At 43.2% G+C, this 23,306-nt stretch overlaps 13 protein-coding genes across 13 annotated transcripts; 7 read left to right on the top strand and 6 right to left on the bottom strand.

Moving 5' to 3' along the window:
• Window positions 1-23: 23 nt before the first annotated feature.
• On the top strand, window positions 24-921 carry BBOV_I002950 (transcription elongation factor SPT4). The gene is made up of 5 exons (XM_051767624.1): window positions 24-146; window positions 183-270; window positions 492-576; window positions 642-789; window positions 827-921. Exons 1-5 carry the CDS (start codon window positions 134-136, stop codon window positions 904-906), a joined length of 414 nt encoding a protein of 137 aa, XP_051622982.1. The 5' UTR covers window positions 24-133; the 3' UTR covers window positions 907-921.
• A 207-nt stretch (window positions 922-1,128) lies between these two features.
• On the bottom strand, window positions 1,129-4,991 carry BBOV_I002940 (RNA Helicase associated domain (HA2) family protein). The gene is made up of 8 exons (XM_001608894.2): window positions 4,874-4,991; window positions 4,679-4,835; window positions 4,521-4,639; window positions 3,664-4,486; window positions 2,895-3,625; window positions 2,308-2,752; window positions 1,615-2,270; window positions 1,129-1,579 (listed from the first exon to the last, which is right to left on the bottom strand). Exons 1-8 carry the CDS (start codon window positions 4,964-4,966, stop codon window positions 1,133-1,135), a joined length of 3,471 nt encoding a protein of 1,156 aa, XP_001608944.1. The 5' UTR covers window positions 4,967-4,991; the 3' UTR covers window positions 1,129-1,132.
• A 92-nt stretch (window positions 4,992-5,083) lies between these two features.
• Window positions 5,084-6,604, top strand: BBOV_I002930 (WD domain G-beta repeat domain containing protein). The gene is made up of 3 exons (XM_001608893.2): window positions 5,084-5,387; window positions 5,425-6,319; window positions 6,450-6,604. The coding sequence occupies exons 1-3, from the start codon at window positions 5,114-5,116 to the stop codon at window positions 6,475-6,477; spliced, it is 1,197 nt and encodes a 398-aa protein (XP_001608943.2). The 5' UTR covers window positions 5,084-5,113; the 3' UTR covers window positions 6,478-6,604.
• BBOV_I002920 (uncharacterized protein) lies at window positions 6,340-8,835 on the bottom strand. Its single transcript, XM_001608892.2, has one exon. It carries the CDS (start codon window positions 8,773-8,775, stop codon window positions 6,400-6,402), a length of 2,376 nt encoding a protein of 791 aa, XP_001608942.1. The 5' UTR covers window positions 8,776-8,835; the 3' UTR covers window positions 6,340-6,399.
• A 337-nt stretch (window positions 8,836-9,172) lies between these two features.
• Window positions 9,173-10,163, bottom strand: BBOV_I002910 (Transcription factor S-II (TFIIS) central domain family protein). The gene is made up of 2 exons (XM_001608891.2): window positions 10,054-10,163; window positions 9,173-10,017 (listed from the first exon to the last, which is right to left on the bottom strand). The coding sequence occupies exons 1-2, from the start codon at window positions 10,141-10,143 to the stop codon at window positions 9,199-9,201; spliced, it is 909 nt and encodes a 302-aa protein (XP_001608941.1). The 5' UTR covers window positions 10,144-10,163; the 3' UTR covers window positions 9,173-9,198.
• Window positions 10,164-10,239: 76 nt separating this feature from the next.
• On the top strand, window positions 10,240-11,630 carry BBOV_I002900 (uncharacterized protein). Its single transcript, XM_001608890.2, has 4 exons — window positions 10,240-10,466; window positions 10,503-10,683; window positions 10,930-11,562; window positions 11,598-11,630. The coding sequence occupies exons 1-4, from the start codon at window positions 10,252-10,254 to the stop codon at window positions 11,622-11,624; spliced, it is 1,056 nt and encodes a 351-aa protein (XP_001608940.1). The 5' UTR covers window positions 10,240-10,251; the 3' UTR covers window positions 11,625-11,630.
• A 66-nt stretch (window positions 11,631-11,696) lies between these two features.
• BBOV_I002895 (uncharacterized protein) lies at window positions 11,697-12,460 on the top strand. Its single transcript, XM_051767834.1, has 2 exons — window positions 11,697-11,808; window positions 11,988-12,460. Exons 1-2 carry the CDS (start codon window positions 11,782-11,784, stop codon window positions 12,387-12,389), a joined length of 429 nt encoding a protein of 142 aa, XP_051623879.1. The 5' UTR covers window positions 11,697-11,781; the 3' UTR covers window positions 12,390-12,460.
• A 75-nt stretch (window positions 12,461-12,535) lies between these two features.
• BBOV_I002890 (EMG1/NEP1 methyltransferase family protein) lies at window positions 12,536-13,296 on the bottom strand. The gene is made up of 4 exons (XM_001608889.2): window positions 13,211-13,296; window positions 13,066-13,131; window positions 12,867-13,031; window positions 12,536-12,833 (listed from the first exon to the last, which is right to left on the bottom strand). Exons 1-4 carry the CDS (start codon window positions 13,265-13,267, stop codon window positions 12,555-12,557), a joined length of 567 nt encoding a protein of 188 aa, XP_001608939.1. The 5' UTR covers window positions 13,268-13,296; the 3' UTR covers window positions 12,536-12,554.
• Window positions 13,297-13,438: 142 nt separating this feature from the next.
• Window positions 13,439-15,257, top strand: BBOV_I002880 (uncharacterized protein). The gene is made up of 3 exons (XM_051767527.1): window positions 13,439-13,518; window positions 13,705-15,015; window positions 15,053-15,257. The coding sequence occupies exons 2-3, from the start codon at window positions 13,883-13,885 to the stop codon at window positions 15,249-15,251; spliced, it is 1,332 nt and encodes a 443-aa protein (XP_051622981.1). The 5' UTR covers window positions 13,439-13,518; window positions 13,705-13,882; the 3' UTR covers window positions 15,252-15,257.
• Window positions 15,258-15,260: 3 nt separating this feature from the next.
• On the bottom strand, window positions 15,261-16,730 carry BBOV_I002870 (ENTH (epsin) domain family protein). The gene has a single exon (XM_001608887.2). It carries the CDS (start codon window positions 16,604-16,606, stop codon window positions 15,263-15,265), a length of 1,344 nt encoding a protein of 447 aa, XP_001608937.1. The 5' UTR covers window positions 16,607-16,730; the 3' UTR covers window positions 15,261-15,262.
• An 842-nt stretch (window positions 16,731-17,572) lies between these two features.
• Window positions 17,573-18,284, bottom strand: BBOV_I002860 (uncharacterized protein). Its single transcript, XM_001608886.2, has 2 exons — window positions 18,178-18,284; window positions 17,573-18,135 (listed from the first exon to the last, which is right to left on the bottom strand). Exons 1-2 carry the CDS (start codon window positions 18,217-18,219, stop codon window positions 17,605-17,607), a joined length of 573 nt encoding a protein of 190 aa, XP_001608936.1. The 5' UTR covers window positions 18,220-18,284; the 3' UTR covers window positions 17,573-17,604.
• A 577-nt stretch (window positions 18,285-18,861) lies between these two features.
• On the top strand, window positions 18,862-20,506 carry BBOV_I002850 (putative ribosomal protein L3). Its single transcript, XM_001608885.1, has 2 exons — window positions 18,862-19,491; window positions 19,858-20,506. The coding sequence occupies exons 1-2, from the start codon at window positions 18,925-18,927 to the stop codon at window positions 20,470-20,472; spliced, it is 1,182 nt and encodes a 393-aa protein (XP_001608935.1). The 5' UTR covers window positions 18,862-18,924; the 3' UTR covers window positions 20,473-20,506.
• Window positions 20,507-20,965: 459 nt separating this feature from the next.
• BBOV_I002840 (putative integral membrane protein) lies at window positions 20,966-23,267 on the top strand. The gene has a single exon (XM_001608884.2). It carries the CDS (start codon window positions 20,986-20,988, stop codon window positions 23,230-23,232), a length of 2,247 nt encoding a protein of 748 aa, XP_001608934.1. The 5' UTR covers window positions 20,966-20,985; the 3' UTR covers window positions 23,233-23,267.
• Window positions 23,268-23,306: the final 39 nt, after the last annotated feature.

Raw genomic sequence — 23,306 nt, 5'->3', positions numbered from 1 at the left:
TTACTAATATACATAATAGAACGCTATTTTTAGAGCATCGCAATATATACTGTCGAAACAGTAATACCCTATTGGATATCGATGTGACATAACAGACCATTTCTCGTAGAATCTGCCTTTTATATCTACCAACATGAGCCAAAGGGGTGGGATTATATTTTTCAACACCTTAATATATACAGATATGTTTTCGTCCGATCACTTGGACAGAGAAGATGAATTAATAGATGACAATGAAGACTACGGTGGCAAATTCGATTTTGTGCCAAGGTATGCCAATTTCTAGATGGTTATGTAGTTGACATATTGTGTCTTAAACTGTTTTCACATTTTGTCTGGTCATGTAATACTGTTTGTGTGCTTTGAACATGTATTACTGTTTGGGTTCTCTGGACATGGTACTTACCTGGGTCTGAAAAAACATGCTTATTACATATGCTTGTTCGGTTATCTCTTTATTCATGTTGTTTTACATATTTAATACTTATCAGACGTACCCGCCGTGGTGATAGCGATCATGCTATTTTTAAATTACGTGCTTGTCTATCATGCCGTCTAATCATGAGTGAGGACCAGGTACGTAATGGATTCGGTAGATACTTGATTGTCATTGTATTGATTTCGGTTTCATTTGTATTCAGTTTTTTGAACGCGGCTGTGCAAACTGTCCATACCTACAGATGGATGGTGATAGGAGGAGGACACTAGACTGTACTACTGCTAATTTCAGTGGGTTACTATCAATTATGGATCCACAGAAATCTTGGGCTGCACGCTACAATAGCTTGGGTATTTTGCTATATCTGATTTATAAAATATATCTCAGTTGATGTAATACCAGGATGCTATGCCATATCTGTGGTCGGGGAGTTACCAGAATCGGTACACGACGACATCGGGCGCTAGAGATGTGATATAACACCAATCGCAATATATATTAGTTCCTATAAGTGTAAAACTTAGGCGGAACACTATGAACGTAGTCCTTTTTACATGAATCATTAGGTCATGAATTACATTTAATGGACCTATGTATGGCCACATTAGCTTACGTTCCAACAGTGAACGCTCTATCTATAGTACTGTGCCACAAATATTACCACAGGTGTAATATAGGTAACATTGATAGCACCTAGCCACGGCGCTTTGACAACCTCCAGCCATCCTTCTCCTCGAACTTGTTATGGAGCGGCTCAATCTTCTGACCCATCTTTGACTTACTCACTCCTTCGGAGCGCTTGAACATTGAAGGCGCTAACTCCAAGAGCCACTGTGCCTTTACTATAGTGAGGTCGCGCATGTATTCCTTGGTGGTCATCACCAATTCGTGGTAGACGACATACTCTGGCGATCTGTTATACAGCGCGGAAGACGGGTGTATAAATACATTTTGCTGATCTACAATTGTGCGATAGCCTTCTTGAGGGTCCCTCCTAGCTGAATGATGGAAGTATCCGGCACAGACTGATTTAGAAATCACCTCAGCATTGTTGCCACAAGACACCACTTTGAAGCGATACCTGTCCATAATAGATATTAACTGCTTCCTCACATCCTGAGCCCTTAAGAGTGCTCGTGACTGAGTGATAGTGTCAGCATATGGCAACAACTAACCTGGAGAAAGTTTTCATGACACCATACAGAGGAAAACTTGTTCTTGCGCCACTGATTATATACATAGAGCAACGTCAAATGGTCACCTTCAGCTTGTGTAAATCTAGATTTCGCTCTGTCAGCCTCCGCCTGTTTGTCCTGTGGTCTGTAGAATATATTCTGTATCGAGAGCATGGAGACAATGGTGATAACCTCATCGGAGCACTCGAGGTCTACAGACGTCAGCAGCATCTTGGCTAGGTTGGGGTCCATTGGAAATTCAGCCATCTTGCGACCCAAACGGGTCAAAAGGCCCTCATCATCCAAGGCGCCTAGATGGTACAAATTGTCCAAAGCATCGATCAGAGTCTCCACAGGCGGCTTGTCCATAAAATCAAAGTTGAGGAAATCGTTGATGCCCATTGCTTTTAATAGGATGACCACATTGGCCAAATTGGTCCGCTGGATTTCCGGTACTGCTGTAGGCAGCATTTCAGATCTGTAGGCATCCTCGGTGTATAGTCGGTAGCATTTTCCAGGGCCCGTTCTTCCAGCCCTACCAGCACGCTGCTTAGCACTGGCTTGCGATATAGGTACTACCACAAGAGACTCCATCCCGGTACGCGGATTGTAACGCTTAACCTTGGCAAAACCAGGGTCAATGACATAGAAAATACCTGGGACAAAATAGGAACCGGGAAGTATGTAGCTTACCATCTATTGTAAGTGACGCTTCCGCGATGTTAGTAGCGATAACGCACTTTCTGCATCCTGGCGGGGTGGGCTCGAAAATTGCCCCTTGCATCTCCCCGGGTAATGCTGCATATACCGGCAGAATTATCAACGGCGGAGGTGACATTGATTCCAGACGTTTCATACGCTCATGCAGTGTCCTGCAGGCCACGTCAATCTCTTCTTGTCCGGTCAGGAACAGTAGGATATCACCTGCCGGCTCGTTGAGATGGATATTGAGCACGGTAATCAGCGATGCCTCCATGTAGTCGCTTTCTTGGTCAGTGGTGTGAAGTATCTCCACGGGGAACATGCGCCCCGGTATAGAGAAGATGCTGGCATCGTTGAAGTACGTCGAAAACTTCTCAGCTTCCAGGGTGGCGGAAGTCACTATTAACTTGAAATTTTCACGCTTGCTGCAGCAGTTCTGCATATTGATGTGGCCAAGTATACCTTAATGTATAACAACACACTGCAAGCACTATTGGCACTTTGCTATACGACCGGTACCTGTCCAGAGAGCTGTGTATTTATGCTGTCTGTTCATCGTCGGTCAAGTGGATGCTTACCTTTAAGAGTGCGAATAGAACATCGGTTGCAATGGTACGTTCGTGTGCCTCGTCTAGCATGATGCAAGCGTATTGTTCCAGCAAGGGATCTTGTAAAACCTCGCGAAGCAGCATACCGTCGGTCATAAACTTTATCACCGTATCTTTCGTGGTACAATCCTCGAACCTGATGCAATAACCTACTTCCTGCCCTAATCTGCAGCCAACTTCTTCCGACACACGTTTGGCAACAGACATTGCAGCCACCCTTCTTGGTTGGGTGCAACCAATAACCATGGACTCTCCATCACTCCCAGATGTATAACCGCTTTCAGCAAGGTACTGAGGTATCTGTGTGCTCTTACCGCTACCTGTCTCTCCAACTACAATTAAAATATCGTTTTCTTGCACTGCCTGCAAAAGCTCGTCGCGCAATGCAAAGATTGGCAGAGACTCCCGTTGTTCTTGGATAGTCTTGATGGCATTGTGGCCATCCTTCCGAGTGCCAGGATCTCGCTTATCATGTAATGCACCTTCTCTGCGTTGTTTCATATTCATGCGACGCAGCTCTTCCATAAATTGCGACGTGCTGTTGTTGGTCATGCTGCCAGCACCGGCAGAACGCTGTATAGTGTCCTCTTGCATACGTTCAGTCTCCCTACGCTCTTTGGCAATAGTGGAACTTGTTGCGATAGTCCTTGCTAGTGATCCTTCAGGATTCGATACAATCTTTATGGGTGACAGTTCGATGCCTGCAAAAGGAGTTAGTACAAGCACCGCTCAGACATACCTGATCTTCTGGTCTGTCCTTTCAGAAACGTGGGACACGCGTCATTGATCTCGATATCTATTTCTTCATCTAACTCAGGTTCATGCTGAGCAGCCAGGTCCATTGCAACACGTTCGCTCTTGGGGAGAACGCCACTGTTTACAAGTTGCTGGTGCTCCCAGCGCTCAAGGTCAGTCATCATACGGCGCTTCCTGCCGTCCATGCCATTGGAGTAATCTAAGATAGCGTCAGAACTTGATGCAGTATTCTGCAACATAGGGGCTCCCATGGTGTAATAAGACTGCATGGAATCCTGGTGTCCACTACATAGGTCTCTTCCTGTTTTCTGGTCAACTGATTTCATTGATAAGCTTATTTTATCGTTTTTCATACCAATCTTCTTTACATATACTACCATATCTTCTTTCAAGGCTTCACTTGCTTCAGAAAGTCTGCGATTTCCCGGTAGTATCTCAGACACGTGGACCAAACCGGAGTGAATGCCATTTTTACTTTTGAACCTTACAAAACCCCCAAACTCTACCACTTTTGTTACTCGCCCCTTAAATATTGCACCTTTATCATCTAGGTAGGGTAATGACTCGGGACTGCTGCTGGCACTTCTTCTACTTCTGTCCTCCCTGTTGCGATATACTCGTTCAGTACGATCTCTATGCCTATATTCATCACCACGAGAATGGTGTCTGTCACTATATCTATCCCTATCATGATAATCTCGTGCATATCGGTCGCTCCTTGATCTTACATCATCCCCCCGGTCTCTCTGGTAGCTGGCAACAGTCTCCTGTTCAAGCAACTTCTTAGCAGCCTCAGACAATTCGCCCTGGAATATATATAAACATGCGCAAAATACTTACATCCTTTTTAGGTTCTAACTTATATATATCCTGTGTTTGCGTTGCGATGTTTTTCATACATAGTGCGGGAAAGTTGAGACGATCATCATTTTCAGATGATATGATATCATCCCATGTGCCTAGATATGAATAGAGTATCAAATAATCGGGAAACGTACCACCACGTGGTTGGTTTGTGCTCAGTGCCATCACGGTATTGAATAGCTGTTCACCAAGTGCCAAGGGCATCTCAGCATCATTTTCATCTAGAAGTTTGTTAAACTCAGTTGCATTCCGCGCGCGTTTCGCTAAGTGTATGATGAAGTCAACCAAGTCCTGCAGTGAAGTATTCTAGATGAAACAATGGTACTTACTGGATGGTCAGTGTCTAGATGATTCTTGAGTATCTGTGCAACCTTGGCGTTGACACTGAGGCTTTGCAGCTCGAGCAAACCCTCTAGTGACATTTCAATGCGATATTATGTTGATATAAATGTTATGGAAACTATATGGAGCTGGAAAACACGCTGTTCTAGTGCGTCATGAGGGGGTAGTTCACTTTCTAATTTAGCGTATAAATACAACTAATATTGATTTACACATTTATTTCCAAAATGGCGAATGAAAACCCAGATGATGTGTTTGAAAAGGACGCCGTGGAAGACGATGTCTTCTATGTAAAGGACGACTGTGTAGTAGAAGACAGTGATGAAGATGAGGTATCCGGTCACGGCAAGCCTATAGACACTAAATATGTGTGTTGGACCAAAGAGTTTAATTCTGAATTGATTGCACTGTCGGTACATCCTACATTTCCCGGCATTGCCCATGTGGCAGTTGGCTCCAGGGACGACAAGTGTCTAGTGGTTGACTTCGCTGCTAGCAACGGTAATTCAAGTTTTATGATACATTAATCACTTTTCAGGTAGCTCGGATTCTAAGGAAACCGTTTTGGGTCCATTCGCTGAAACTGTCAGTTGCTGTGCGTATTCTCCAGATGGAGCATATTTAACTCTGGGTTGTATGGATGGTCTCTTCACTGCCTACTCTTGCAGGGGAGGTAACTACGAGCAAATATCTACTGTAAACGGTTCTAATGAAGGTATTGAATGGATATCGTGGTTGCAGGACTCCAGTGCTGTCATGTTTGGTGGCTCTGGTCACATGGTTTACATTTGGGATCCCAAGGCAGAGACCTCAGTGTGCATCTCAACCACGGACAATAACTCATGTGGTAAATTCTGCAGTTACAATGGTAACAACATTGCGGTACTGGGTGGTGACAACGGGCATTTGAGTGTAGTACGATATTCCAACGGTACCGTGGGTACTGTTGCTGATGTGAATCTCCACAGTGAGATTATCACATGTGTAGACTGTCACAACACAGTTCAGTTGGCCATTGCCGGTCTTTATGATGGAGGATTATACTTTGTAGAACTCTCTAAGAATACCGTTACCGCATCGTTCCTGGATGATCATGAAGACACTGTAGAAGACGTTAAGTTTTGCTCCGGGTCTGAATCTACACTTGCTGTAAGTATTGGTCATGACGGTAAAGTCATTACGTGGGATTGTGAACGCATGGTCAAACTACATGTGGTTCTCTTATCTGAACGTCTGACTAGGGTACTCTGGGTACCTTCATCTACAGTAATCGCTGCTAGTTCCATTTTCGGTGCATTGTTTGCGATAAAGAATGGCAAGGTAATTGCCAAAAACAGGCCTCACAAGTCAACTGTCCTGGACATTGCCGCCTTACCTTGCAGCGATAGGGAATACGCACTGCTATCTGTCTCGGAAGATGGAAGCATGATGATGTAGGTTTGATGTATGCATACCCGTGGTAGTGTATTTATAGTACATCTATGTCCCAATGGTCACACTTTATACATTAGCTTCATGTGTTAATTCCATGCATTTCCATATCCTCCTTAACGATATCGCTAGATGCCAAGAGATGTTTGAAGAGGATTAGCCACAGTACTTTGGCAAATCCAGCATGTTTAACTACTAGATCCAGGGCGTCGCAGCCGCGGGGAGTGTTCTCCAGTATATAAACCAGCAATCTAACATGCGGTAATTGGAAGGGCATGGGCTCATGGAGTATAAGATGCACAGGCGTCTGGCATGTATCCATGCGTGACAACAGCATGAGCCTTACGGAAGCGGTATATACCCTTCCACCTAGGGAGTAATTAACTATTTGTTCAATATGCCTAGTTGCCATAGATAGTTGTGATAACACCATTTCCCTGGACAGCATACGTCGTATAGCTGGCCGGTTGGCCCTGCCTATGCAATACTTAACATATATCGTGCAGAGCTTCTCGTTATTGCTATAAAGACCAATTATGTACTCTGCCATCTTGTGGCCCATTTTTAGCCCCGGCATCAAACAAACAGCCTTTAAGACATGCACCAGGTCCTGCTCCCGTAGTTTACTCACTTTCAGCTTCCATTGTCTCATGTATCCTCTCATCGTGAGATAATCTGCATTATTCAGCGTCCATAGCAACACCAATGCGCAGTCCTTCGAAGGTATAATACTACCTAGAGTCTCGCTACTTTTCGTGGCTTTCTTGTCCAGGGAGTCAACTATATACTCGATGGCTTGTTTTGTTGGTATACCACGCTCTAAACAGAAGGTAGTGTATGCAACCAGCAGTGGGTAATGACAAGGGAATACTTCGATGGAATCCCTATAGGCTTCATCGGTATCCAATCCCATGAAGCAGTATGTGGCCCAGAGGTCTGCGCGGTTAACATGAAGTGCTAGCAACAGCTTTGCCACTTCCTTGGAACCACAAGCAAGCATGAGCAAGTGCGATATAAGCATTGACTTCGGACGTGCTATAAACACGTGAAGCAACAAGAGAGTTTGTAAATTCAATGAACATTGCGTCTTTATAACAATGGCGTTGACGAAATTGTACCATTTCGACTCACTGCTGCAGCGATCTATAGACTGGGATCCAAGGAGATCTAATATACGTAGTAACAAGGAGGTAATATTACTGTTTGAAAGAGGTACAGGTATGAATGGCACAGTATCCACGGGATTTACATTACAATAGTCCAATGGGCCAAGGTAGCCTAATTCAGTGTTTCCTTCTCGTGTCATTAGCATTTCATCCACCAACTCGCACAAATCTAGTAACAACCCTCTGTCCACTGGGCATTCCTTATTTACGCTGAGTAAATCATAGAGCAGGTAGTGCCTCGACATGATACCAAAGTGAGGGCGGCCAATGGAACCGAAGATATTGTACCCTAACCACTGGCGTATAATGTTAACTGCTATGTCGTAATGCCCAGATAGAAGTAACCGTGGCAAAATGCATTCCGTAAGTAAAATAATAATGGAATTCTCAACGGTGTCACGATTCGTATCATCTAGAGACTCGGTGAGATGTTTTAAGAAGAATTGCGTAACCTTGAGGAATCTCGCGTGAGTCATTTTAGACTGTAGAAGAACGCCTGTCATGTATTCCCAAAACACGGGCTCCAAAGACACGGCTCTATGGACCTCAACACTCAAGTTGTGCTCAATATCATTGATACGTAGGTAGTCATTGGACCACGTCTTAATCCACTTTACCGTGTCCAGTACGTGGTCAAATTCCGGTATAATAACACCCTTATAAAACAGTATTATCACAAACATGTAAGCTATCCCAGCATTTGTCTTGGTATCACGCCAATGGACACTAGAAGTTTTTTGTACTATGTAACTGAGCTTAGACAACAGCTCGCAACTTTGAGTTGCCACTTCCAGTTCCTGCTTGTACGATATGCGTGCGAGCAGAGACTCTGGCAACCCCAAGGCGTTGCGCTGGAAGTTGGCGACGAGCTCCCTGGACTTCACTGCGATGTAATTGAGCCAAGTGTCCAATGACGGCGTAACACTGTGATCCAGCGTAGGCTGCTTATACGCCTCCGTACGTTTTTTGAGAGTTTCATTGGGATAGTCAGCATCAATACTTTCTGAATAGTATCGAGGTAATGGCGCTTCCTTATCCACGATGGACAGCGGCTTGGTATTGATTACATTACCTGTATTGGCACTGCCTTCCAGGAGATGTAAGTAATAAGCCTGATCTTCGGGGTTGACTCCTACAATGTACTGCCATCTTTGGTACTTTGGCGGCTTTGCATTATCGCTGGGAGTGTCGAATGGATAAGCCGATGAGGTATGTATGTCACCGTGAGATGTCTTCCTAGGAGTTTGCTCAGTTGGCGGTGCATATGAAATGCCTATGCACCGCCAATCCATCCTAAAGGCGTGGTATTACGTAATCTAATCTTTATTACATCATTTTCTGGGTGAGCATGTGCAAGCTATGCTCTGGAGTCCTTAAGCGTTATTGTACATCTAACAGCAAATCTAGATATTAAGTCGTGTATCTGGTTTTTGTTAATCACAATGTGTAATATCTTGTGCGCCGTAGAGTACGGAATGTCATGCCTGTGGTCTACTAGAGGATGTGTATCGTAAACAAAGCGAATCTGTTTTTTTGGTAGATATACTACTTTGGTTTTTATGTACCTTACTCTTTCATATGGCACAATGCCAAAACTAGAGGTACCATTCGCGCATACTGAACTATATAAACGCCTTGGCGTTGACTTGTATTATATTTGCGAATACCCACAAAGATATATCCTAATCTCATTTATGCGATGTATACATGAAACATTAAAACTTCCATCGATTGTTGCACTCAAGACATGTTACGAATGTGGTCATGGGCTCATCACTAGACCGAGTTTGAAGCTGGTAATATACAGTTTCCATGGAATGACACTTTAAACACTTGAACTGGCCTTTTTTCTTGCCCTCCTTGGACAATAATATGTTCTTCACAGCCCAGTCTGACTGGCATGCCTCTAGTGATTCCTGTAGTATGTTTATGCGCTCCATCTTCTTCTCCTCACTGGCCATTTCAGCAGCTTCCATAATAGCAACCGACCTCGGTTCTATATCTCCATTGTATATCTTGTCACTGAAGGTCGAGTTCTTTGGGTCCTTGAGGTTAAAGGCAATCGACTTCAGCTTAAGTGTATAATCCTTTTGATTGTTTTGATTATAGAGGTATCTTGAAAACAAACCAGCTTCCATGTCGTAAGCTAAACGACCTGCCTTTTTATGGTCATACACATTCTCCTTTCCCGCCAATAGTGACTTGAAAAGGTATATAATTGCCTTATCACGGATATCATCATTGTGATACGAATGACGATAACGGGGCTCAGCAGCAGCTTGATCTGTAGAAGCATCGCTCTTTTTGCGCTTTGATGAACTAGATTCAAGACTGTTGTCGCCTGAAGCCTGCCTACGCAATGAATCTTTCCACCTAGTGGTCAAGTTGGATGCCAGATTCTTGATCTCATCGATGCCTTCAACATCGTATTTACTTAGTTTTGTCAATATTACACCTATGCGCGTATTTTGAAGCATGCTTCTGTCAATATCCAAGGTTTCTAGTCGCCGAAGCGTGGCTAACACGGCATGTACCTGTGTAGGCATTATGATTAACAGTGTGTAACTTACCTCGTCATTGCTAAAGGTTCCATCCTTTAGCTTGACTATAAAGGCCTCAATTTCTTTACGAATCGCTACCACCGACTCTTGGTCCGCCATTGATATTGACTGAATGGCAAGCCTTCCATTAAGCCATCGGCACGTCAAGCATCTATGGGGAAATGAACGAATTTTTTAATTAATGGCCATTTAATTAATGTATGTATAATGGTTGCTAAGGGAAGGGACCTCAGGATCGAGGTTGCGACTCTGGCAGTTGTTGTTGCGGCAGCATGTGTGCTGTCTTGTAACAATTGGCGTAAAAATCGCCTAGTCTCTTGGTTATTGAGTTTCGGGACCTCTTTCGACAATATATACCAGTTGATTCCTATACTACAAAAGAACTCCAAGGCGCTATTCTTAGTTTTCAATGACATTGCCAGGTAGGCGTGTTACACGATGTAGACATCTATCATCAGTTCGATCAACAGCGTTGCCGCGGCGCACAATGGTGAAACTCCATTATCCAAAGATGCTGTCCGTGCCATTCTTGATCAGGAATGGGTCCAGATAAAGCTGCGTAATGTACAGGATTCTGTTCTCGAAGAGTTTGGTGTGGATGCTGCAACACTTGATGAAGCCATCAATCGATTTAAAAGCGTAAGTGGTGAATATGATTACTACCCGTTGTAGTTATCACTTAGTCTAGTGCATTGTTATTGTGCCCGTGTATTAATCTATCAATGGCATAAGGCCTTTACACCAAAACCGTGGTTCATTGCTAATCTGTTGTCTTATAAAGTTCATATATACATGTGATATGCCTTTTAATTGAGACATGAAGTGGTTACTGTCATTCAGTAGGACAATAACGTGGATCTGGTTTATAGATTAATCTGTTTATAGGACGACCAAGTGCAAATGTACATCAATGGAGTGGAAATGATGTACAACGCCGTTCTTGACGGCGGGTACCCGAGGTGCCCGGGAGTGGAACACTATGAAGGTGTAACCAAGGCATTCGTGTTATCGGTAATATCCAAAGTGGTGAAAGCAAAGCAATTGCTGCTGAAAGAATCAAAAGGGAGTGTCACACTGCCGGAAAGCACCGAGGTGGACATTATCTACAGAGAAATGCAACGCTTCGGTTGTACCAATCCGCTGGACGCCTTTATCGCATTCAAAAACACAGAAAACTGTTACCAATACGACTTTGAGTTCGTGCAAGCACGGCAGAAGTTGTACCTTGGCTACGACCACAGTGATGTTAGTGAAGTGGCCACCTCAGATGCAGACATCCCACGTGTAAGTGCAGAAGAATTAGAACTAATGTTGGAAACCATGGAGGCTGAAGTCCCTCTTTACTTGTTGGTATCTGAATCTAACCATTTGCCACTTGGTTTCGTATCATTTATAAGGGACAGGTCCAAAATGGAACCGAAGGCTGCCTTCGCCTGGATGCCCCTTGCGGAATGCCCACAGACATACAAGTGTAAAGCATACCCAGCAGCAATTCGCTTTGTTGGAGGTGTGCCAAAGGTTAGTGCAGTTGTATTCTAGTTTACAATTTGTAGGATACCATCGTAGATATCGGCCGGTGACGACACACGCAAGTAGCCCGCTCTGGGTACGGCGCGAGCACAAGAGTGCATCCACTAGATACGGTCTATAATTTTAAATACTTAGTAGTTGCGTGGATACACACTTATCACTCTTTGGTTCGCTTGTAGTCATACATTCCCTTACACATTTCCGGAAATGGCTCCTACGTCCAACCGCAAAAAGGTAGGTAATTTGTAAAATTGCTGTGTGCCTTACCAATGAAACGTGCTGTTTGGTAGAGAATGTTAATATTGGTTTACTAAGGGTCACGGTTAACACTATTCCTGTAATTGATCTTGAATTAAGTGGACAGTGTGTGTTAGTGTCCATCATAGTTACTCAATACTGTGATAATGTTGCAGACTGCTAAAAAGGGTGCGAAAAAAAGCACTCCCGTGGTAATTGAAAAAGGTTCTAAGGACAAGAATGCCACCGTAGCCAAGACCACAAAGCCAACACCCGTCGTGAAGAAGGTCGAAACAAAGAAACCAGCAACTGAGAAGGTTACTCCAGCCGTAAAAGCACCAGTAAAACAGAAAGAAGTGCCCGAAATTGCAAAGAGAACTACGACATCTAAGCGCAGGCGTGAAGTCGTACACGATGCAAAGAAAGTTGAATCTCCAGCCAAGAAGGCAAAATCAGAAAACATGATAACAAAGGCAATTAACAGTGCGTTGGACAGCTTCATGACGGTTTGCCAAAATCTATCTGCCTTTGCAGGTAATCTGTTCTCAGGTTCTACCACTGCAACTACACGCCACTGATTATTCGCAAAGGTTTCCCTGTTCAGCAAAATCGCACGGTAACATACATTCCTTCGTACTAATACACTAACAAATTTGTCCTACGTTAATGTTTATAATTTTAGCACACAAACTAGACAAGGTTAAATTAAGTCAGACAATTTGTACAATCTAGCGTCATGGTAATTACAACACCCCGAGTAAATATTCAAACTCGCTGCAGACCTTAGCGCAGACGTGAGCTGCCGTGAGTCCGTGGTCAGATATTGATAATACCTCCTCCACATGCTCAACAGTGCCCTTAGGGTGAGTATGCGATACAGCACCGATGTGGAATACTACAGGATAGTCAACCGCCTTGAACTGGTGGCAAAAGTCCTTCAACTTCACTTGTCGGCCACCAACAGATAAACCAAATCTACGGGATCCAGGAGGTAACGCAATTTCTATTTCATTTTTAATAAACTGTATCGTATATAACTAATGGAATGAACGTACCCGCATTAATATGGCATCACGCTCTTGCGATTTCACGTGCCGCTTGTACAGCAAGTATACCAAAAGACTCTCAAACTGCTTCGGTGTACGAGGAACACGTAAATGTGGAGAAACCTCAACTAGGTTGCCGTCATCTGTCCTAATCAATACTTTCAGGAAGCCATTCTGTAGGTTTCATCCTAATATACCCGAAACGTACCTTATTCAGTGGACTATCTAGTAATACCAACAACGATTGGTGTAAAATGTCGACCCTAGATTCTTTCTGTAACGTAAATAAGCCAGGAATCCATAGATATTCAGACCAATGGGCCTAGGTGTGTGTACCTCCTAGGGCAACTTACATCGGTGCTCAGCAAACTAGCATCCTCCAGAACTATCACCAATTTAGGTAACTGCATTTCAATTATAACCGATATGACTACGTTCCATTGATTAATGCCCTACATAACACAATGGAAGATGTAATCTAAGACACACTGCGCAAAGTAATAGACACATCAACACGAAGGCCAGAATGGGGATATCACGTCATACCGCCCTGCTTTCTATTTTCTAAGGGCATTATAATACAGTAAATGTGCTATAAAACTTGCTAGTAATCCATCGGAAGCGGTAATCGATACCCTGCTGTGAGCAGTGCTTCTTCATGGTAAGTCAACACATAATTACAGACATCTAGTATATAATGGCTATCTAGTTAAACTAGTAACTATATAAAGCATAGAAATCAGTGTATATAACCGATTAAATACAATCGTGCCGGTCAAGACAGATAGTTATATTTGCATTGTCTAGTCTTTTAGACATCATTTTTTATACAAGTCATAACATACAGACACGTTGCCGTTGCTATATGGCGTGATGTACAAGCAAACAGTGGCAATGCTTAAATCCAAAATGTGTATACCCTGTCACCGGATAATATAATTGCACAATCAAGCCCGAGTATCGCACGATCTGTAAACCATATAGCGCCTGATGTGGATATATCTTCTTTCACTACATACCTAGAAATGGCAGCTCCAACAGATCAGGCTAATATGGAAGAACAGCAAGAAAGTTATCAGACACCGAATGACGTCGAAGAGGAAACTAACGACAATCCAAAGGAATCCAGTGCTACATGTGACGTGGAAGTATCTGTAGATGAAGCTAATACCGAGGCTTCGTCCATCCCGCAGCCATCGCCTAAGGCAATGAAACAACCCGTACAATACATTACCCTGTCCCAAATTAAAAGTAACATGACCAAAATCAATATATATATAGTGGCTGTAGAAATGATACGCGCTATGTATAGAGACTACTGCCAACAACGGGATATCATCAACTATAGAGCCATCGACCCAACCGTCGAATCTAGCAACAGTAATGGAATCAGAGACTACTCGATACAAATTACATCACCCTATACATCACAGGGATATCATGTAAACTTCGGCGATGTCGTACGGATGAAACGTGTAGATGCCCAGTTGGTAGTGGATAAAACTGGAGGACGACATGTAAACATTATACTCAGTTCTAAAAATCACCCATCGATGAGGATATGGCCAAATAAACTATACATGAATAAGCAGCAACCACCCGAAAGCCAAGATGGTACGTCTAACGCTCAGGAGAAGCCGTCTGAATGTCCTGATAACGAAGATGCCCTGAAAAAACTAGCAGACGAAGCTTTAGTCGTGTATGGCGGTACAAAGACTAATGTGAACGATGAAGATTTATCCACGGTGTCCTCGCTGCGTGAGTGGGTACGAGACAAACTTAAAGTAGATGATTTGGCGATCAATCGGGATTTTATAAAGCTCATTGCCGATGCAGGTGAAAGTATTGGCGATCTAGTGGTATGTGTATTAGAAGTAGCCCCGGAAAAGGAAGTTGATCTTGTAGTCAGTGACGCCTCATCTATGGCTGTCGTAATTGGACTTAGTGACATGGTCATAACAAATCTTGTAAAATCGCATAACGGCATACAAAAGGGGGAATGGATTAAACTAAGATCGGTAATACGCATACGTGAACAATATAAACGTGCTAACGGGAGCAACTATGCCACCATCAAGGCGTCGAATTATTCGTGCGTCACCAGGCTACCCCAATTATCGCTACCATACGTTAAGCCAATAAAACCTACATCACCAAGGTTAAGTAAGATTGTAATCAAATTAATTATAATATAGGTCCAAGCGAAATCGTAAAGCAAATCGAATGAAAATGTGGAATGAAGCCTCAAGATTAAACAAGGCATTCCCGAGGAAGCTCCACAAATCTACAGGATACCTAGATCGATTACTGCAGTTCAATTGTGTAGAGGAGGGTGGCTTTACGAAGGCCACGCCTACAGTGGATAGTGAAACAGAAGAAGGTGAAATAACGTAATTCCCAGGCACTCAGTAACGAGGGAAGTGCTTATATGAATCGATGCCACGGCTCATTTCAGGTGAATCGTATCGATAGGTCGCTTTGTCATCGATGCGGTAGTTACGGCCTGGCCTCGCATAACCATCAAGGGAATTCCCGGAAGGGCCCAAGCTCAACGCTTTCATCTCATCCCCAAGAGTCTTGCTGTGCTCAACCCTATAGCCATGCCCATTGACAATTGAGCAATCGTCGTAATTTGCCCCGTAAACCTCAATGTGGTCCATGCTTACTGGACGTTTGTAATGCGGAGACAGCAGATCGTTCCTATAGCCACTCCTCTTGGTGTGTTGCAATCTTCTAGACGACGGGTTGTCACTACCGTGTCTTACACGATGGTCCTGTGGTTGCTCCCAGGACGTTGCACTGCTGCTCCCAGATGATCCAGAAAGCGTGTCTATGCTCTTGCGACGAGAGCTGTTGTGCGGAGGTAAATGACGAGCGAAGGAATCCGATGAAGATGTAACACTGCCCTCGTCCATACTGGAGCTTACCGATCTACGATACATACGTGCGCGGTAGGAATACTCAGGGTTGCCCAAAGTCCTGCTGTATGGAGAGTTTGGCTCATGCATAGAACTGCCGCGGTAGCCAACTGCGGTGTGGTCACCCATGGTACGCAATACGGGATACATGTCAGATGAATTGGTGCGCCCATTCGCTCCCTTCTTGCATACCAAGGAATTGTACTTCTTGCTTATATTCAAACCTGTGTTTTTCACGAGATTGGAAAAGGCAGCCCACTTCTGAGAAGCTATCTGCGGCAATACCCATAAAAGGTCGTTCTTAGGATCAACTGTGTATATGGGCTTGTGGATTGCCTGCGTCTCAACCCGGCCGTTGTGAGCAGTCACGCCAATAAAGCGAGACCGCAGCGAAGCAACCTCGCGTCTCCGACGCTCCAAAATAGGAGGGTTGCAAACCAGATTAATCAAATCTATAGCCTTATCCTTTATGATTGAGGCAGTTTCCATACCATGGGCTGGGTACTCGAGGTCGTGCAGAGCTGTTATGTCGTCAATGTGATTGATTATCTCAGTGATGCAAGCCTCATGACCATTCAAAGCGAGATATGTCAACAGGCATAGTGCTTTTTTAATGCGCTTGTACCGAGAAACATGTGAATTGAGGCAGCGCCACGCAGCCTTCAAAATACGCTCACGGTATATAGGATCATGAGTGGCCTGCGACAACTCATAGTAAACCGTCTCAGGACAACCGACATCAGATGTATACAAAGCCTGCCGTATGCGCTGGTTTATTTCACCCATAGTTAGCAGCAGTACTTGCTGATGCTTGGCGTTCACCCCTTCCATAATGTAATGCCCACAATATATAAAGCAACCAAAGTTGTGCAATACAATGGATCTAACTTTACCGATATATCAACCCTTTAACAGCAGATTTCCCTTGATAACAAATGCAATCGCTAATTAATGACCATGAAACTCGTCGATGCTTCATGAAGAATTTAACGACTAAAATACAACTCGGTGTAGCAATATAATAAAGGCCGCTCGGTATAAGACGCAACTTAGATATAAAACAGAGAGTTTATATTATATGTGCAATCTATGTTAAGGTTTTGTAAGAGAAAAAGCATAAATGCGATAAATTAAGTAATATGCGCAATTGTTTTTGCAGGCGTATAAAGTCGACAAAATAATAGTAATAGTTTTGTTATGAACGTAGCATTACTATCCCTATATGGCAAAAGAGTAAAAGTTGGCGCATCCTCGTAAGGCACTGGTCGCCTGCGGCACAAGGAGTACGCGCATAGCAAACGCTTGTAAGGCTCATGTTTATAAATGACCAATAGAAAATGATAAATACCAATGTATAGAGTATAAAAGTAATAGATCAGAAGTGTTGGTGACAGGAATCAGCAGATTGATGTGGTATAAATCCCAAAAAGGGTATCACCCAAGTGTAGTAACAAAACGGTAATGCCGCCACACAGTTAACGTCAATAACAAACCATAAGTGTGCCACACAATGCGTGACCAAGTAGTCACTAAATTACCGTGATCTGTATGTACTAATACCACTCTTGCACCTGGCACTGAGAGATAAAGTTGGGTTCAGAGCAACACAAAAGATATACACATTTCTTATACTACTGAGTAATAAACATGATAAATCAGAATTAATGTAAAGGTAATAACAAATATCATACCCAGCTGCGATGAACCATGGAATACAGCCGTCACGCCAAACAACATCACGTGAATATTAACGTCGCCGTATTCGCGTGGCTCAAAAATCAATACTCTACAATCGTATTAGTGGCTCCTAAACAGCATACGTAACACAGTTAGTCCAATGTGTACACCGGATCAGGCCTCTCATAAGACCTCGATCTATAGGACGATCTGCCAGTGGAGCTGTTGCGCCGTGGACGGTAATCCGAATAAATGTCATCATCAACAGATTGGTCGTCGTCAGGAGGTATATACACGCCACCAGCTTTAGATCGCCATGAACCACGGCGCGTGTCCAACTCATACCGTGTAATATCACGATCCGATCGATCACGATTGTACCTTGATTCCTCAGCTACACGTAACTCACTGTCATCATATAAGTCATGCGCCCATTGTCTGGGAGAACGGCGTTCACGAGAACGAGATCGTGAACGAGATTTGCCTCGATGGTATTTTCTCGCACGTTTGCCCTGATAAGCCAGTTTTAAAGGGTTAAATGGATCCCGAGGATGATCCGAATCGCTGCTGTCATCATACCTGCTACGCCGACGGTACCTAGAATAAGAACCCTCTTCAGAAGCTGAACGTTTGCTCCTTCCACGAGATACCGCACGCTTCTCACGCGACCATTCAAACGCCGCCTATGGAATAGTTTATACATCGCAGTAACTAATAAAACATACCCTCTCAGCGTCTGTGAGAGAATGACCAGACGATCGTGGCATAGACGTAAACTACCCTAGCGAACAATGAAAGTTATAGCTTATACATAATACAACAATGTATATTTTCCTAGAATAAAATGTGTGTTGCGATGAAATAGTGTAAAGTGATAACCACAAGTAAGACAGCAATGTGGTTGTGATGGCTAATCTATACAATTTTACACAATAGAATCTGCTGAATTACTATTGCACAAAATAAATGCGGGGTATGTATTGAATCGGGGATGAAAAGAAAATTTCGTATTTATAATCTCTACAATTCAATGGCTAAAACGAAGCCTTGCTTCAGATGTGTAAGTTAATTTGACCTCATACAAGGTTCTAACGTATACATAATTAGTATAATGCAGAATTTGTCGCAGACTTAAATCATATAAGCCAATAATTAGAAATGTAAATAAGTGTCGATAAACTAATGAAAACGTAAGAATCTTGGATTCAACAAATTGGGAAGCGATGTGGTATATCTTTAGAATTATGGTACAATGTATTCATGGCTAGTAAGATAGTGTATATCAGCCAGGGGCCTCTGTAATTTCCCATGGGCCTTCCCCATTTCCTTCCAGGCAACGCGTTCCCCATACAACTCGGACCCAGGATAGGGTTGTCTTCTCATTGTTACTTTATTTAACACCTTAGGCCATTAATAGAAAACATAAGGGCCTACGAAGTTCAGGTGGTCGAAAGTTTGTTACCTAGCATAAGATGTCACACCGTAAATTTGAGAGGCCCCGTAGCGGTAACCTCGGGTTCTTCCCGAAAAAGAGATGTAAATCTCAACGCGGTAAAATTAGGTCGTTCCCTAAAGATGATCCAACTAAACCGCCACACTTCACCGCCTTTATGGGTTACAAGGCCGGTATGACTCACGTGACCCACGAGCCCGATAAGCCAGGTTCCAAGCTTCACAAGAAGGATACCGTAGAGGCCGTTACAATCATTGAGACCCCTCCCATGATAGTTGTCGGTCTCGTTGGTTACATCGAAACGCCTCGTGGCCTTCGTGTGCTCACTACCGTATGGGCTGGTCACTTGTCCGACGAATGCAGACGCAGATTCTACAAGAACTGGTACAAATCTAAGAAGAAGGCCTTCACAAAATATGCCAAGAAGTTCGCTGAGACTAAGATGAGCAAGGACATCAGTCGTATTGTTAACTACTGCACTGTCGTCAGGGCCATCTGCCACACCCAACCTTCTAAGACACCACTCTCCATGAAAAAGGCCTTCATCATCGAGATCCAGGTCAACGGTGGTACTGTACAGGAAAAGGTGAGTTGTTTTAATGTTGTTGTGTTGATCATTTACTACGTGATCCAGTGTTTTACTGCAACCCCGGACGTTGATCGTGGTTACCAGCTGCGTTCACGCCTACTACCAACGCATTTTTGTTGCGTATATTTGGTCTGGCACCGTCCCATATCAAATCCGGTTGAGTTGCCATAATTCCCGGTGGCTTTCATATTCCTAGTCCTGCCAACGGTGCTTTTCGGCACACCCTCAGGGTCAGTTGTTGGTGGGAAAAACCATGAAAGTGTCATTCCCAGTGGCGCTGCAATAAATACGTATATTGCGGTCTATCTGTGTATTGTTTCAGTTGTGTTATCTTATTTGTGTGATTTCTGACTTTTTTTACAGGTTGACTACGTAACTAAGATGTTCGAGCAGCCACTCCCAGTAAACGCTGTATTCGCTAGCAATGAAATGGTTGATGTTTTGGGTGTAACCAAAGGACATGGAATGAAAGGTGTTATTAGCCGTTTCGGTGTTACCCGTCTACCACGTAAGACCCACAGGGGTTTGCGTAAGGTTGCCTGTATTGGATCATGGCACCCGGCCAGGGTACAGTTCCAGGTTCCACGTAGCGGTCAGAAGGGATACTTCCACCGTACCGAGCGTAACAAAAAGATCTATCGTCTGGGTCTGGGTAGCAACCCAAGGAATGCCTCTACTGATGCCGATCTTACCGAAAAGCAGATCACGCCTATGGGTGGTTTCCCTCACTACGGTGAGGTTAAGGACGACTTCTTGATGATTAAAGGATGCATAGTAGGAACCAAGAAGAGGCCAATCGTTATCCGCAAGACCCTCGTCCCACAGGTATCGCGCGATGCCCTCGCAGAAATCAACCTTCGTTTCATCGATACCTCAAGCAAATGGGGACACGGTCGTTTCCAGACTTCTGGAGAGAAGCAGAAATACTACGGCCCTCTCAAGAAGACCGTTACCAACGCTGCTGTCGCAGGCGTTTAAGTCAACCTTGTTTATTAATATACATCTGTATTTGATTGACAACTTTGAGTAGCTATGGCGCAGTTGTTTTGTGTTACTGTAAACTAGAGTTGCTTATTCTAGGCAGTGGACGTTATGCCAGGTTTTCCTCGGATACCAAGTAGTATCGAAAGCATGATATACGTGTCTAACAAAGCTCCACGTCCATTTGCGTACATGTAAACACTGAGATCCAGATGATTAGAGTTCCATACACTTTCATGAAGCTTTGTAGCCTAGTATTAACCATCTGTGGGCTTATCTGCTATACGTTGAATTTTTTTGAAAATAGATATTGATATATACAGAAATTTCTTCAAGATGGTATTAAAAAGCTGCGAGATCTCTTGACTATAACGTGTTAATAGTTAAATAACACTAACGTTTAGTGTCCCTATCGAGGAACAATTATACGAACTATGACATATTAACTGTAGCAGTAAAGCCTGTTGTTATCACAAGCAACCTTCTAAATGCTTTTATGTACTAACTAAGATGTATTTGTATAAAAATGGCTCTGCTGCCGTAGCAGTAACTGCTATTTGCTTAATATTTTGGACAACTGTGTCAGGGCAACTGCCACAAGAAGACAGCAAAAGTGCAACTCATATATATTCTGAGTTTGAAGATGAAGCAACGATATTGGAACCATTGAACTCAGCTGGTGAACAAATGGTTTACGAAGATATTCCAAATGAATTAGCAGAAATGGATAAAGTCACCCATGTGTATACGTCAAAGGATGAGGCTGCTAGTACAGGAAACAAAGTAGTAAATACTAACTTATTGGAATATGCGGATGAAGCAATGTCGTACGTTGAGGGAGTATACAGCAGGATACAGTCCTACAACACCATGTATGCAGGGAAAAGCGACGAACTTCTAGACACGATGAGCAAATATACGTATTTGCTATCCAAGATGCTAAACGACAAAACGGGTATCAGCCACCTCTCATTCGTGAGAAGGTACCTTAACCACGCAACGAAAATTAAGGATGATGTAAGGGACGCTAGTGAAGCGCGCAACAATGTAATGAAAGAAGCTAATGCAATATATTACGGTATTAAAGAAAGCTACAACACCATTAAACTCGATTTTGAAAGATACTATACAAAACCAGGAGTTGTAATCAATACTGCCGTGTCATCACTAATGGGAATAGGTGAATCATACAAACTTTTAGTGAAATTACATAAAAGAATGTTCGATGCAACCACAGCGTTCCGATTTGTGCTCAACAGGCTTAGGGCTACAACTGTCTATATGTTCTCGTACTTGGTATGCCTAGATATATTATATACAGAGATCATGCCCCTAAGAATGGTTGCAGTACAAGACGTCCTGGGAACAAAAGGTACCGGTGACATCATGAACAGCTACCACACTAACATGATCAATAAACGTAAAGCAGTTAAGATGTTAATGAGAAGTCCCACACTACAGGAGGATGTATACCACCAAATTGATCGAATATATAAAGAAATGTCAACTTTAGTTGAACGTGCAAAGATGATGGCTAAAAGTACATCGTCAATTGTCGAACGTATCGATAAGCATGGTATAAAACTACTAAATCGAAAGATAGCACTAGTTGTGGATGCATGGAATGACAATTACAAACGGCCCATTGTAATGGCAACGAAATTGAACAAAGAATTTAAGAAACTATCGAAAATGGCAAATAAAATCAAGGATGAATTGAACGCAGTCCATACAACGAAACAATCACTCTACACAATGTCGACCAGATGTAACGAGCTCTATGCAATAGCACGTAAACTTGCTGGTTTAGAAGTTGTAGAAAGGTGCCCGACAAATACGATCACTATTCCAACCCCTACCATGACAAATATAGACCAGATTTATAACGGTGGTCCCAATGTGACCTCCTTTGGGCATGATCAACGTAGAAGTGCAACATCACAACAGGCAGAACCATTGCCGCCACAATGTCCAACCTGGAATAATTCATCACCAACAACTGATGGCAATGGATCTACCGACGTATATCGACCATTTACACATCCTGATTACCGGAGCTATGAACCTATGGATGGTGATGAAGATGAGGATTCGCCGCCGCCGTATCAATTTCACTCTAGTGATTACAATCCCAGTGGTTCAGAAAGCATGATGGATTCTGCAAAAGGATGTAAAAGGAAATATGATGAATACAACACGGAGGATAGTAGCACCCCTAAAATCGTGCCACCTAAACCACCCAGAAGAATATCACAAATGACTACAGATGCCAATGGAACTAAAAACTACGTAGATGGAGTGGAAGGTGAATCCGTGCCATCACCACACGCAGATGAACTGGCTAGGCCCACGAAATCCTTAGACAGCTCATCCAACGAAACGGCACCCAGTACACCAAATGAGAGCCATGGTGATAATATGACGAGTGATATTAAAACCATGTATATACCAGCAGATAACCGATGTACCAACGAAAACTTTGATCCATTAAGAGAATCAAGCAATGATGAGGCACATAGTAACATACTAGATGGAACTACCTTAACATATAATGGAATGGGAAATGACACCTATAGGAATATGCTAGCTGTGGACCTAATGGACCTGCTAAAAAGAGTTCTAGATGTCAATCGTAGAGTAAAATACTACCAACCAGCCATCAAAGCGCTAAAGAGCAAATCCGATGGCGTTCCAGGAGCACGAACATCAAAGTTTATAATAGCAAAGGTAAAAGAAATGAACAGAATGCTCGAATAAGAAACGAAAACTGGTACATCAAACTCTTAAATGTGCCCAAATGGGCACACACTCGCGCCGTAGTAAACACATGT

The sequence above is a fragment of the Babesia bovis genome, chromosome 1, assembly GCF_000165395.2.
Source record: "Babesia bovis T2Bo chromosome 1, whole genome shotgun sequence".
Classification (NCBI taxonomy): Eukaryota; Apicomplexa; class Aconoidasida; order Piroplasmida; family Babesiidae; genus Babesia; species Babesia bovis.
This window is presented reverse-complemented; position numbering and strand designations above follow the sequence as displayed.

What these genes read in the sequence shown, in the direction of transcription:
- BBOV_I002950 (XM_051767624.1), top strand. An exon ending in TAATCATGAGTGAGGACCAG is followed by an intron (nt 577 to 641) that starts GTACGTAATGGA and finishes ATTTGTATTCAG; the next exon opens with TTTTTTGAACGCGGCTGTGC. An exon ending in TGCACGCTACAATAGCTTGG is followed by an intron (nt 790 to 826) that starts GTATTTTGCTAT and finishes AATATATCTCAG; the next exon opens with TTGATGTAATACCAGGATGC.
- BBOV_I002940 (XM_001608894.2), bottom strand. Translation starts at nt 4,966, where the DNA reads ATGTCACTAGAGGGTTTGCTCGAGCTGCAAAGCCTCAGTGTCAACGCC. An exon ending in ATCTAGACACTGACCATCCA is followed by an intron (nt 4,836 to 4,873) that starts GTAAGTACCATT and finishes ACTTCACTGCAG; the next exon opens with GACTTGGTTGACTTCATCAT. An exon ending in GTCATGAAAACTTTCTCCAG is followed by an intron (nt 1,580 to 1,614) that starts GTTAGTTGTTGC and finishes ACTATCACTCAG; the next exon opens with TCACGAGCACTCTTAAGGGC.
- BBOV_I002930 (XM_001608893.2), top strand. Translation starts at nt 5,114, where the DNA reads ATGGCGAATGAAAACCCAGATGATGTGTTTGAAAAGGACGCCGTGGAA. An exon ending in TGACTTCGCTGCTAGCAACG is followed by an intron (nt 5,388 to 5,424) that starts GTAATTCAAGTT and finishes ATCACTTTTCAG; the next exon opens with GTAGCTCGGATTCTAAGGAA. An exon ending in GAAGATGGAAGCATGATGAT is followed by an intron (nt 6,320 to 6,449) that starts GTAGGTTTGATG and finishes CGATATCGCTAG; the next exon opens with ATGCCAAGAGATGTTTGAAG.
- BBOV_I002920 (XM_001608892.2), bottom strand. Translation starts at nt 8,775, where the DNA reads ATGGATTGGCGGTGCATAGGCATTTCATATGCACCGCCAACTGAGCAA.
- BBOV_I002910 (XM_001608891.2), bottom strand. Translation starts at nt 10,143, where the DNA reads ATGGCGGACCAAGAGTCGGTGGTAGCGATTCGTAAAGAAATTGAGGCC. An exon ending in GAACCTTTAGCAATGACGAG is followed by an intron (nt 10,018 to 10,053) that starts GTAAGTTACACA and finishes ATGCCTACACAG; the next exon opens with GTACATGCCGTGTTAGCCAC.
- BBOV_I002900 (XM_001608890.2), top strand. Translation starts at nt 10,252, where the DNA reads ATGGTTGCTAAGGGAAGGGACCTCAGGATCGAGGTTGCGACTCTGGCA. An exon ending in GTTTTCAATGACATTGCCAG is followed by an intron (nt 10,467 to 10,502) that starts GTAGGCGTGTTA and finishes ATCTATCATCAG; the next exon opens with TTCGATCAACAGCGTTGCCG. An exon ending in TTGTTGGAGGTGTGCCAAAG is followed by an intron (nt 11,563 to 11,597) that starts GTTAGTGCAGTT and finishes TACAATTTGTAG; the next exon opens with GATACCATCGTAGATATCGG.
- BBOV_I002895 (XM_051767834.1), top strand. Translation starts at nt 11,782, where the DNA reads ATGGCTCCTACGTCCAACCGCAAAAAG. An exon ending in CTACGTCCAACCGCAAAAAG is followed by an intron (nt 11,809 to 11,987) that starts GTAGGTAATTTG and finishes ATAATGTTGCAG; the next exon opens with ACTGCTAAAAAGGGTGCGAA.
- BBOV_I002890 (XM_001608889.2), bottom strand. Translation starts at nt 13,267, where the DNA reads ATGCAGTTACCTAAATTGGTGATAGTTCTGGAGGATGCTAGTTTGCTG. An exon ending in CTAGTTTGCTGAGCACCGAT is followed by an intron (nt 13,132 to 13,210) that starts GTAAGTTGCCCT and finishes TTTACGTTACAG; the next exon opens with AAAGAATCTAGGGTCGACAT. An exon ending in GTGATGCCATATTAATGCGG is followed by an intron (nt 12,834 to 12,866) that starts GTACGTTCATTC and finishes TATACGATACAG; the next exon opens with TTTATTAAAAATGAAATAGA.
- BBOV_I002880 (XM_051767527.1), top strand. Translation starts at nt 13,883, where the DNA reads ATGGCAGCTCCAACAGATCAGGCTAATATGGAAGAACAGCAAGAAAGT. An exon ending in ATAAAACCTACATCACCAAG is followed by an intron (nt 15,016 to 15,052) that starts GTTAAGTAAGAT and finishes ATTATAATATAG; the next exon opens with GTCCAAGCGAAATCGTAAAG.
- BBOV_I002870 (XM_001608887.2), bottom strand. Translation starts at nt 16,606, where the DNA reads ATGGAAGGGGTGAACGCCAAGCATCAGCAAGTACTGCTGCTAACTATG.
- BBOV_I002860 (XM_001608886.2), bottom strand. Translation starts at nt 18,219, where the DNA reads ATGCCACGATCGTCTGGTCATTCTCTCACAGACGCTGAGAGG. An exon ending in CTCTCACAGACGCTGAGAGG is followed by an intron (nt 18,136 to 18,177) that starts GTATGTTTTATT and finishes ACTATTCCATAG; the next exon opens with GCGGCGTTTGAATGGTCGCG.
- BBOV_I002850 (XM_001608885.1), top strand. Translation starts at nt 18,925, where the DNA reads ATGTCACACCGTAAATTTGAGAGGCCCCGTAGCGGTAACCTCGGGTTC. An exon ending in GTGGTACTGTACAGGAAAAG is followed by an intron (nt 19,492 to 19,857) that starts GTGAGTTGTTTT and finishes CTTTTTTTACAG; the next exon opens with GTTGACTACGTAACTAAGAT.
- BBOV_I002840 (XM_001608884.2), top strand. Translation starts at nt 20,986, where the DNA reads ATGTATTTGTATAAAAATGGCTCTGCTGCCGTAGCAGTAACTGCTATT.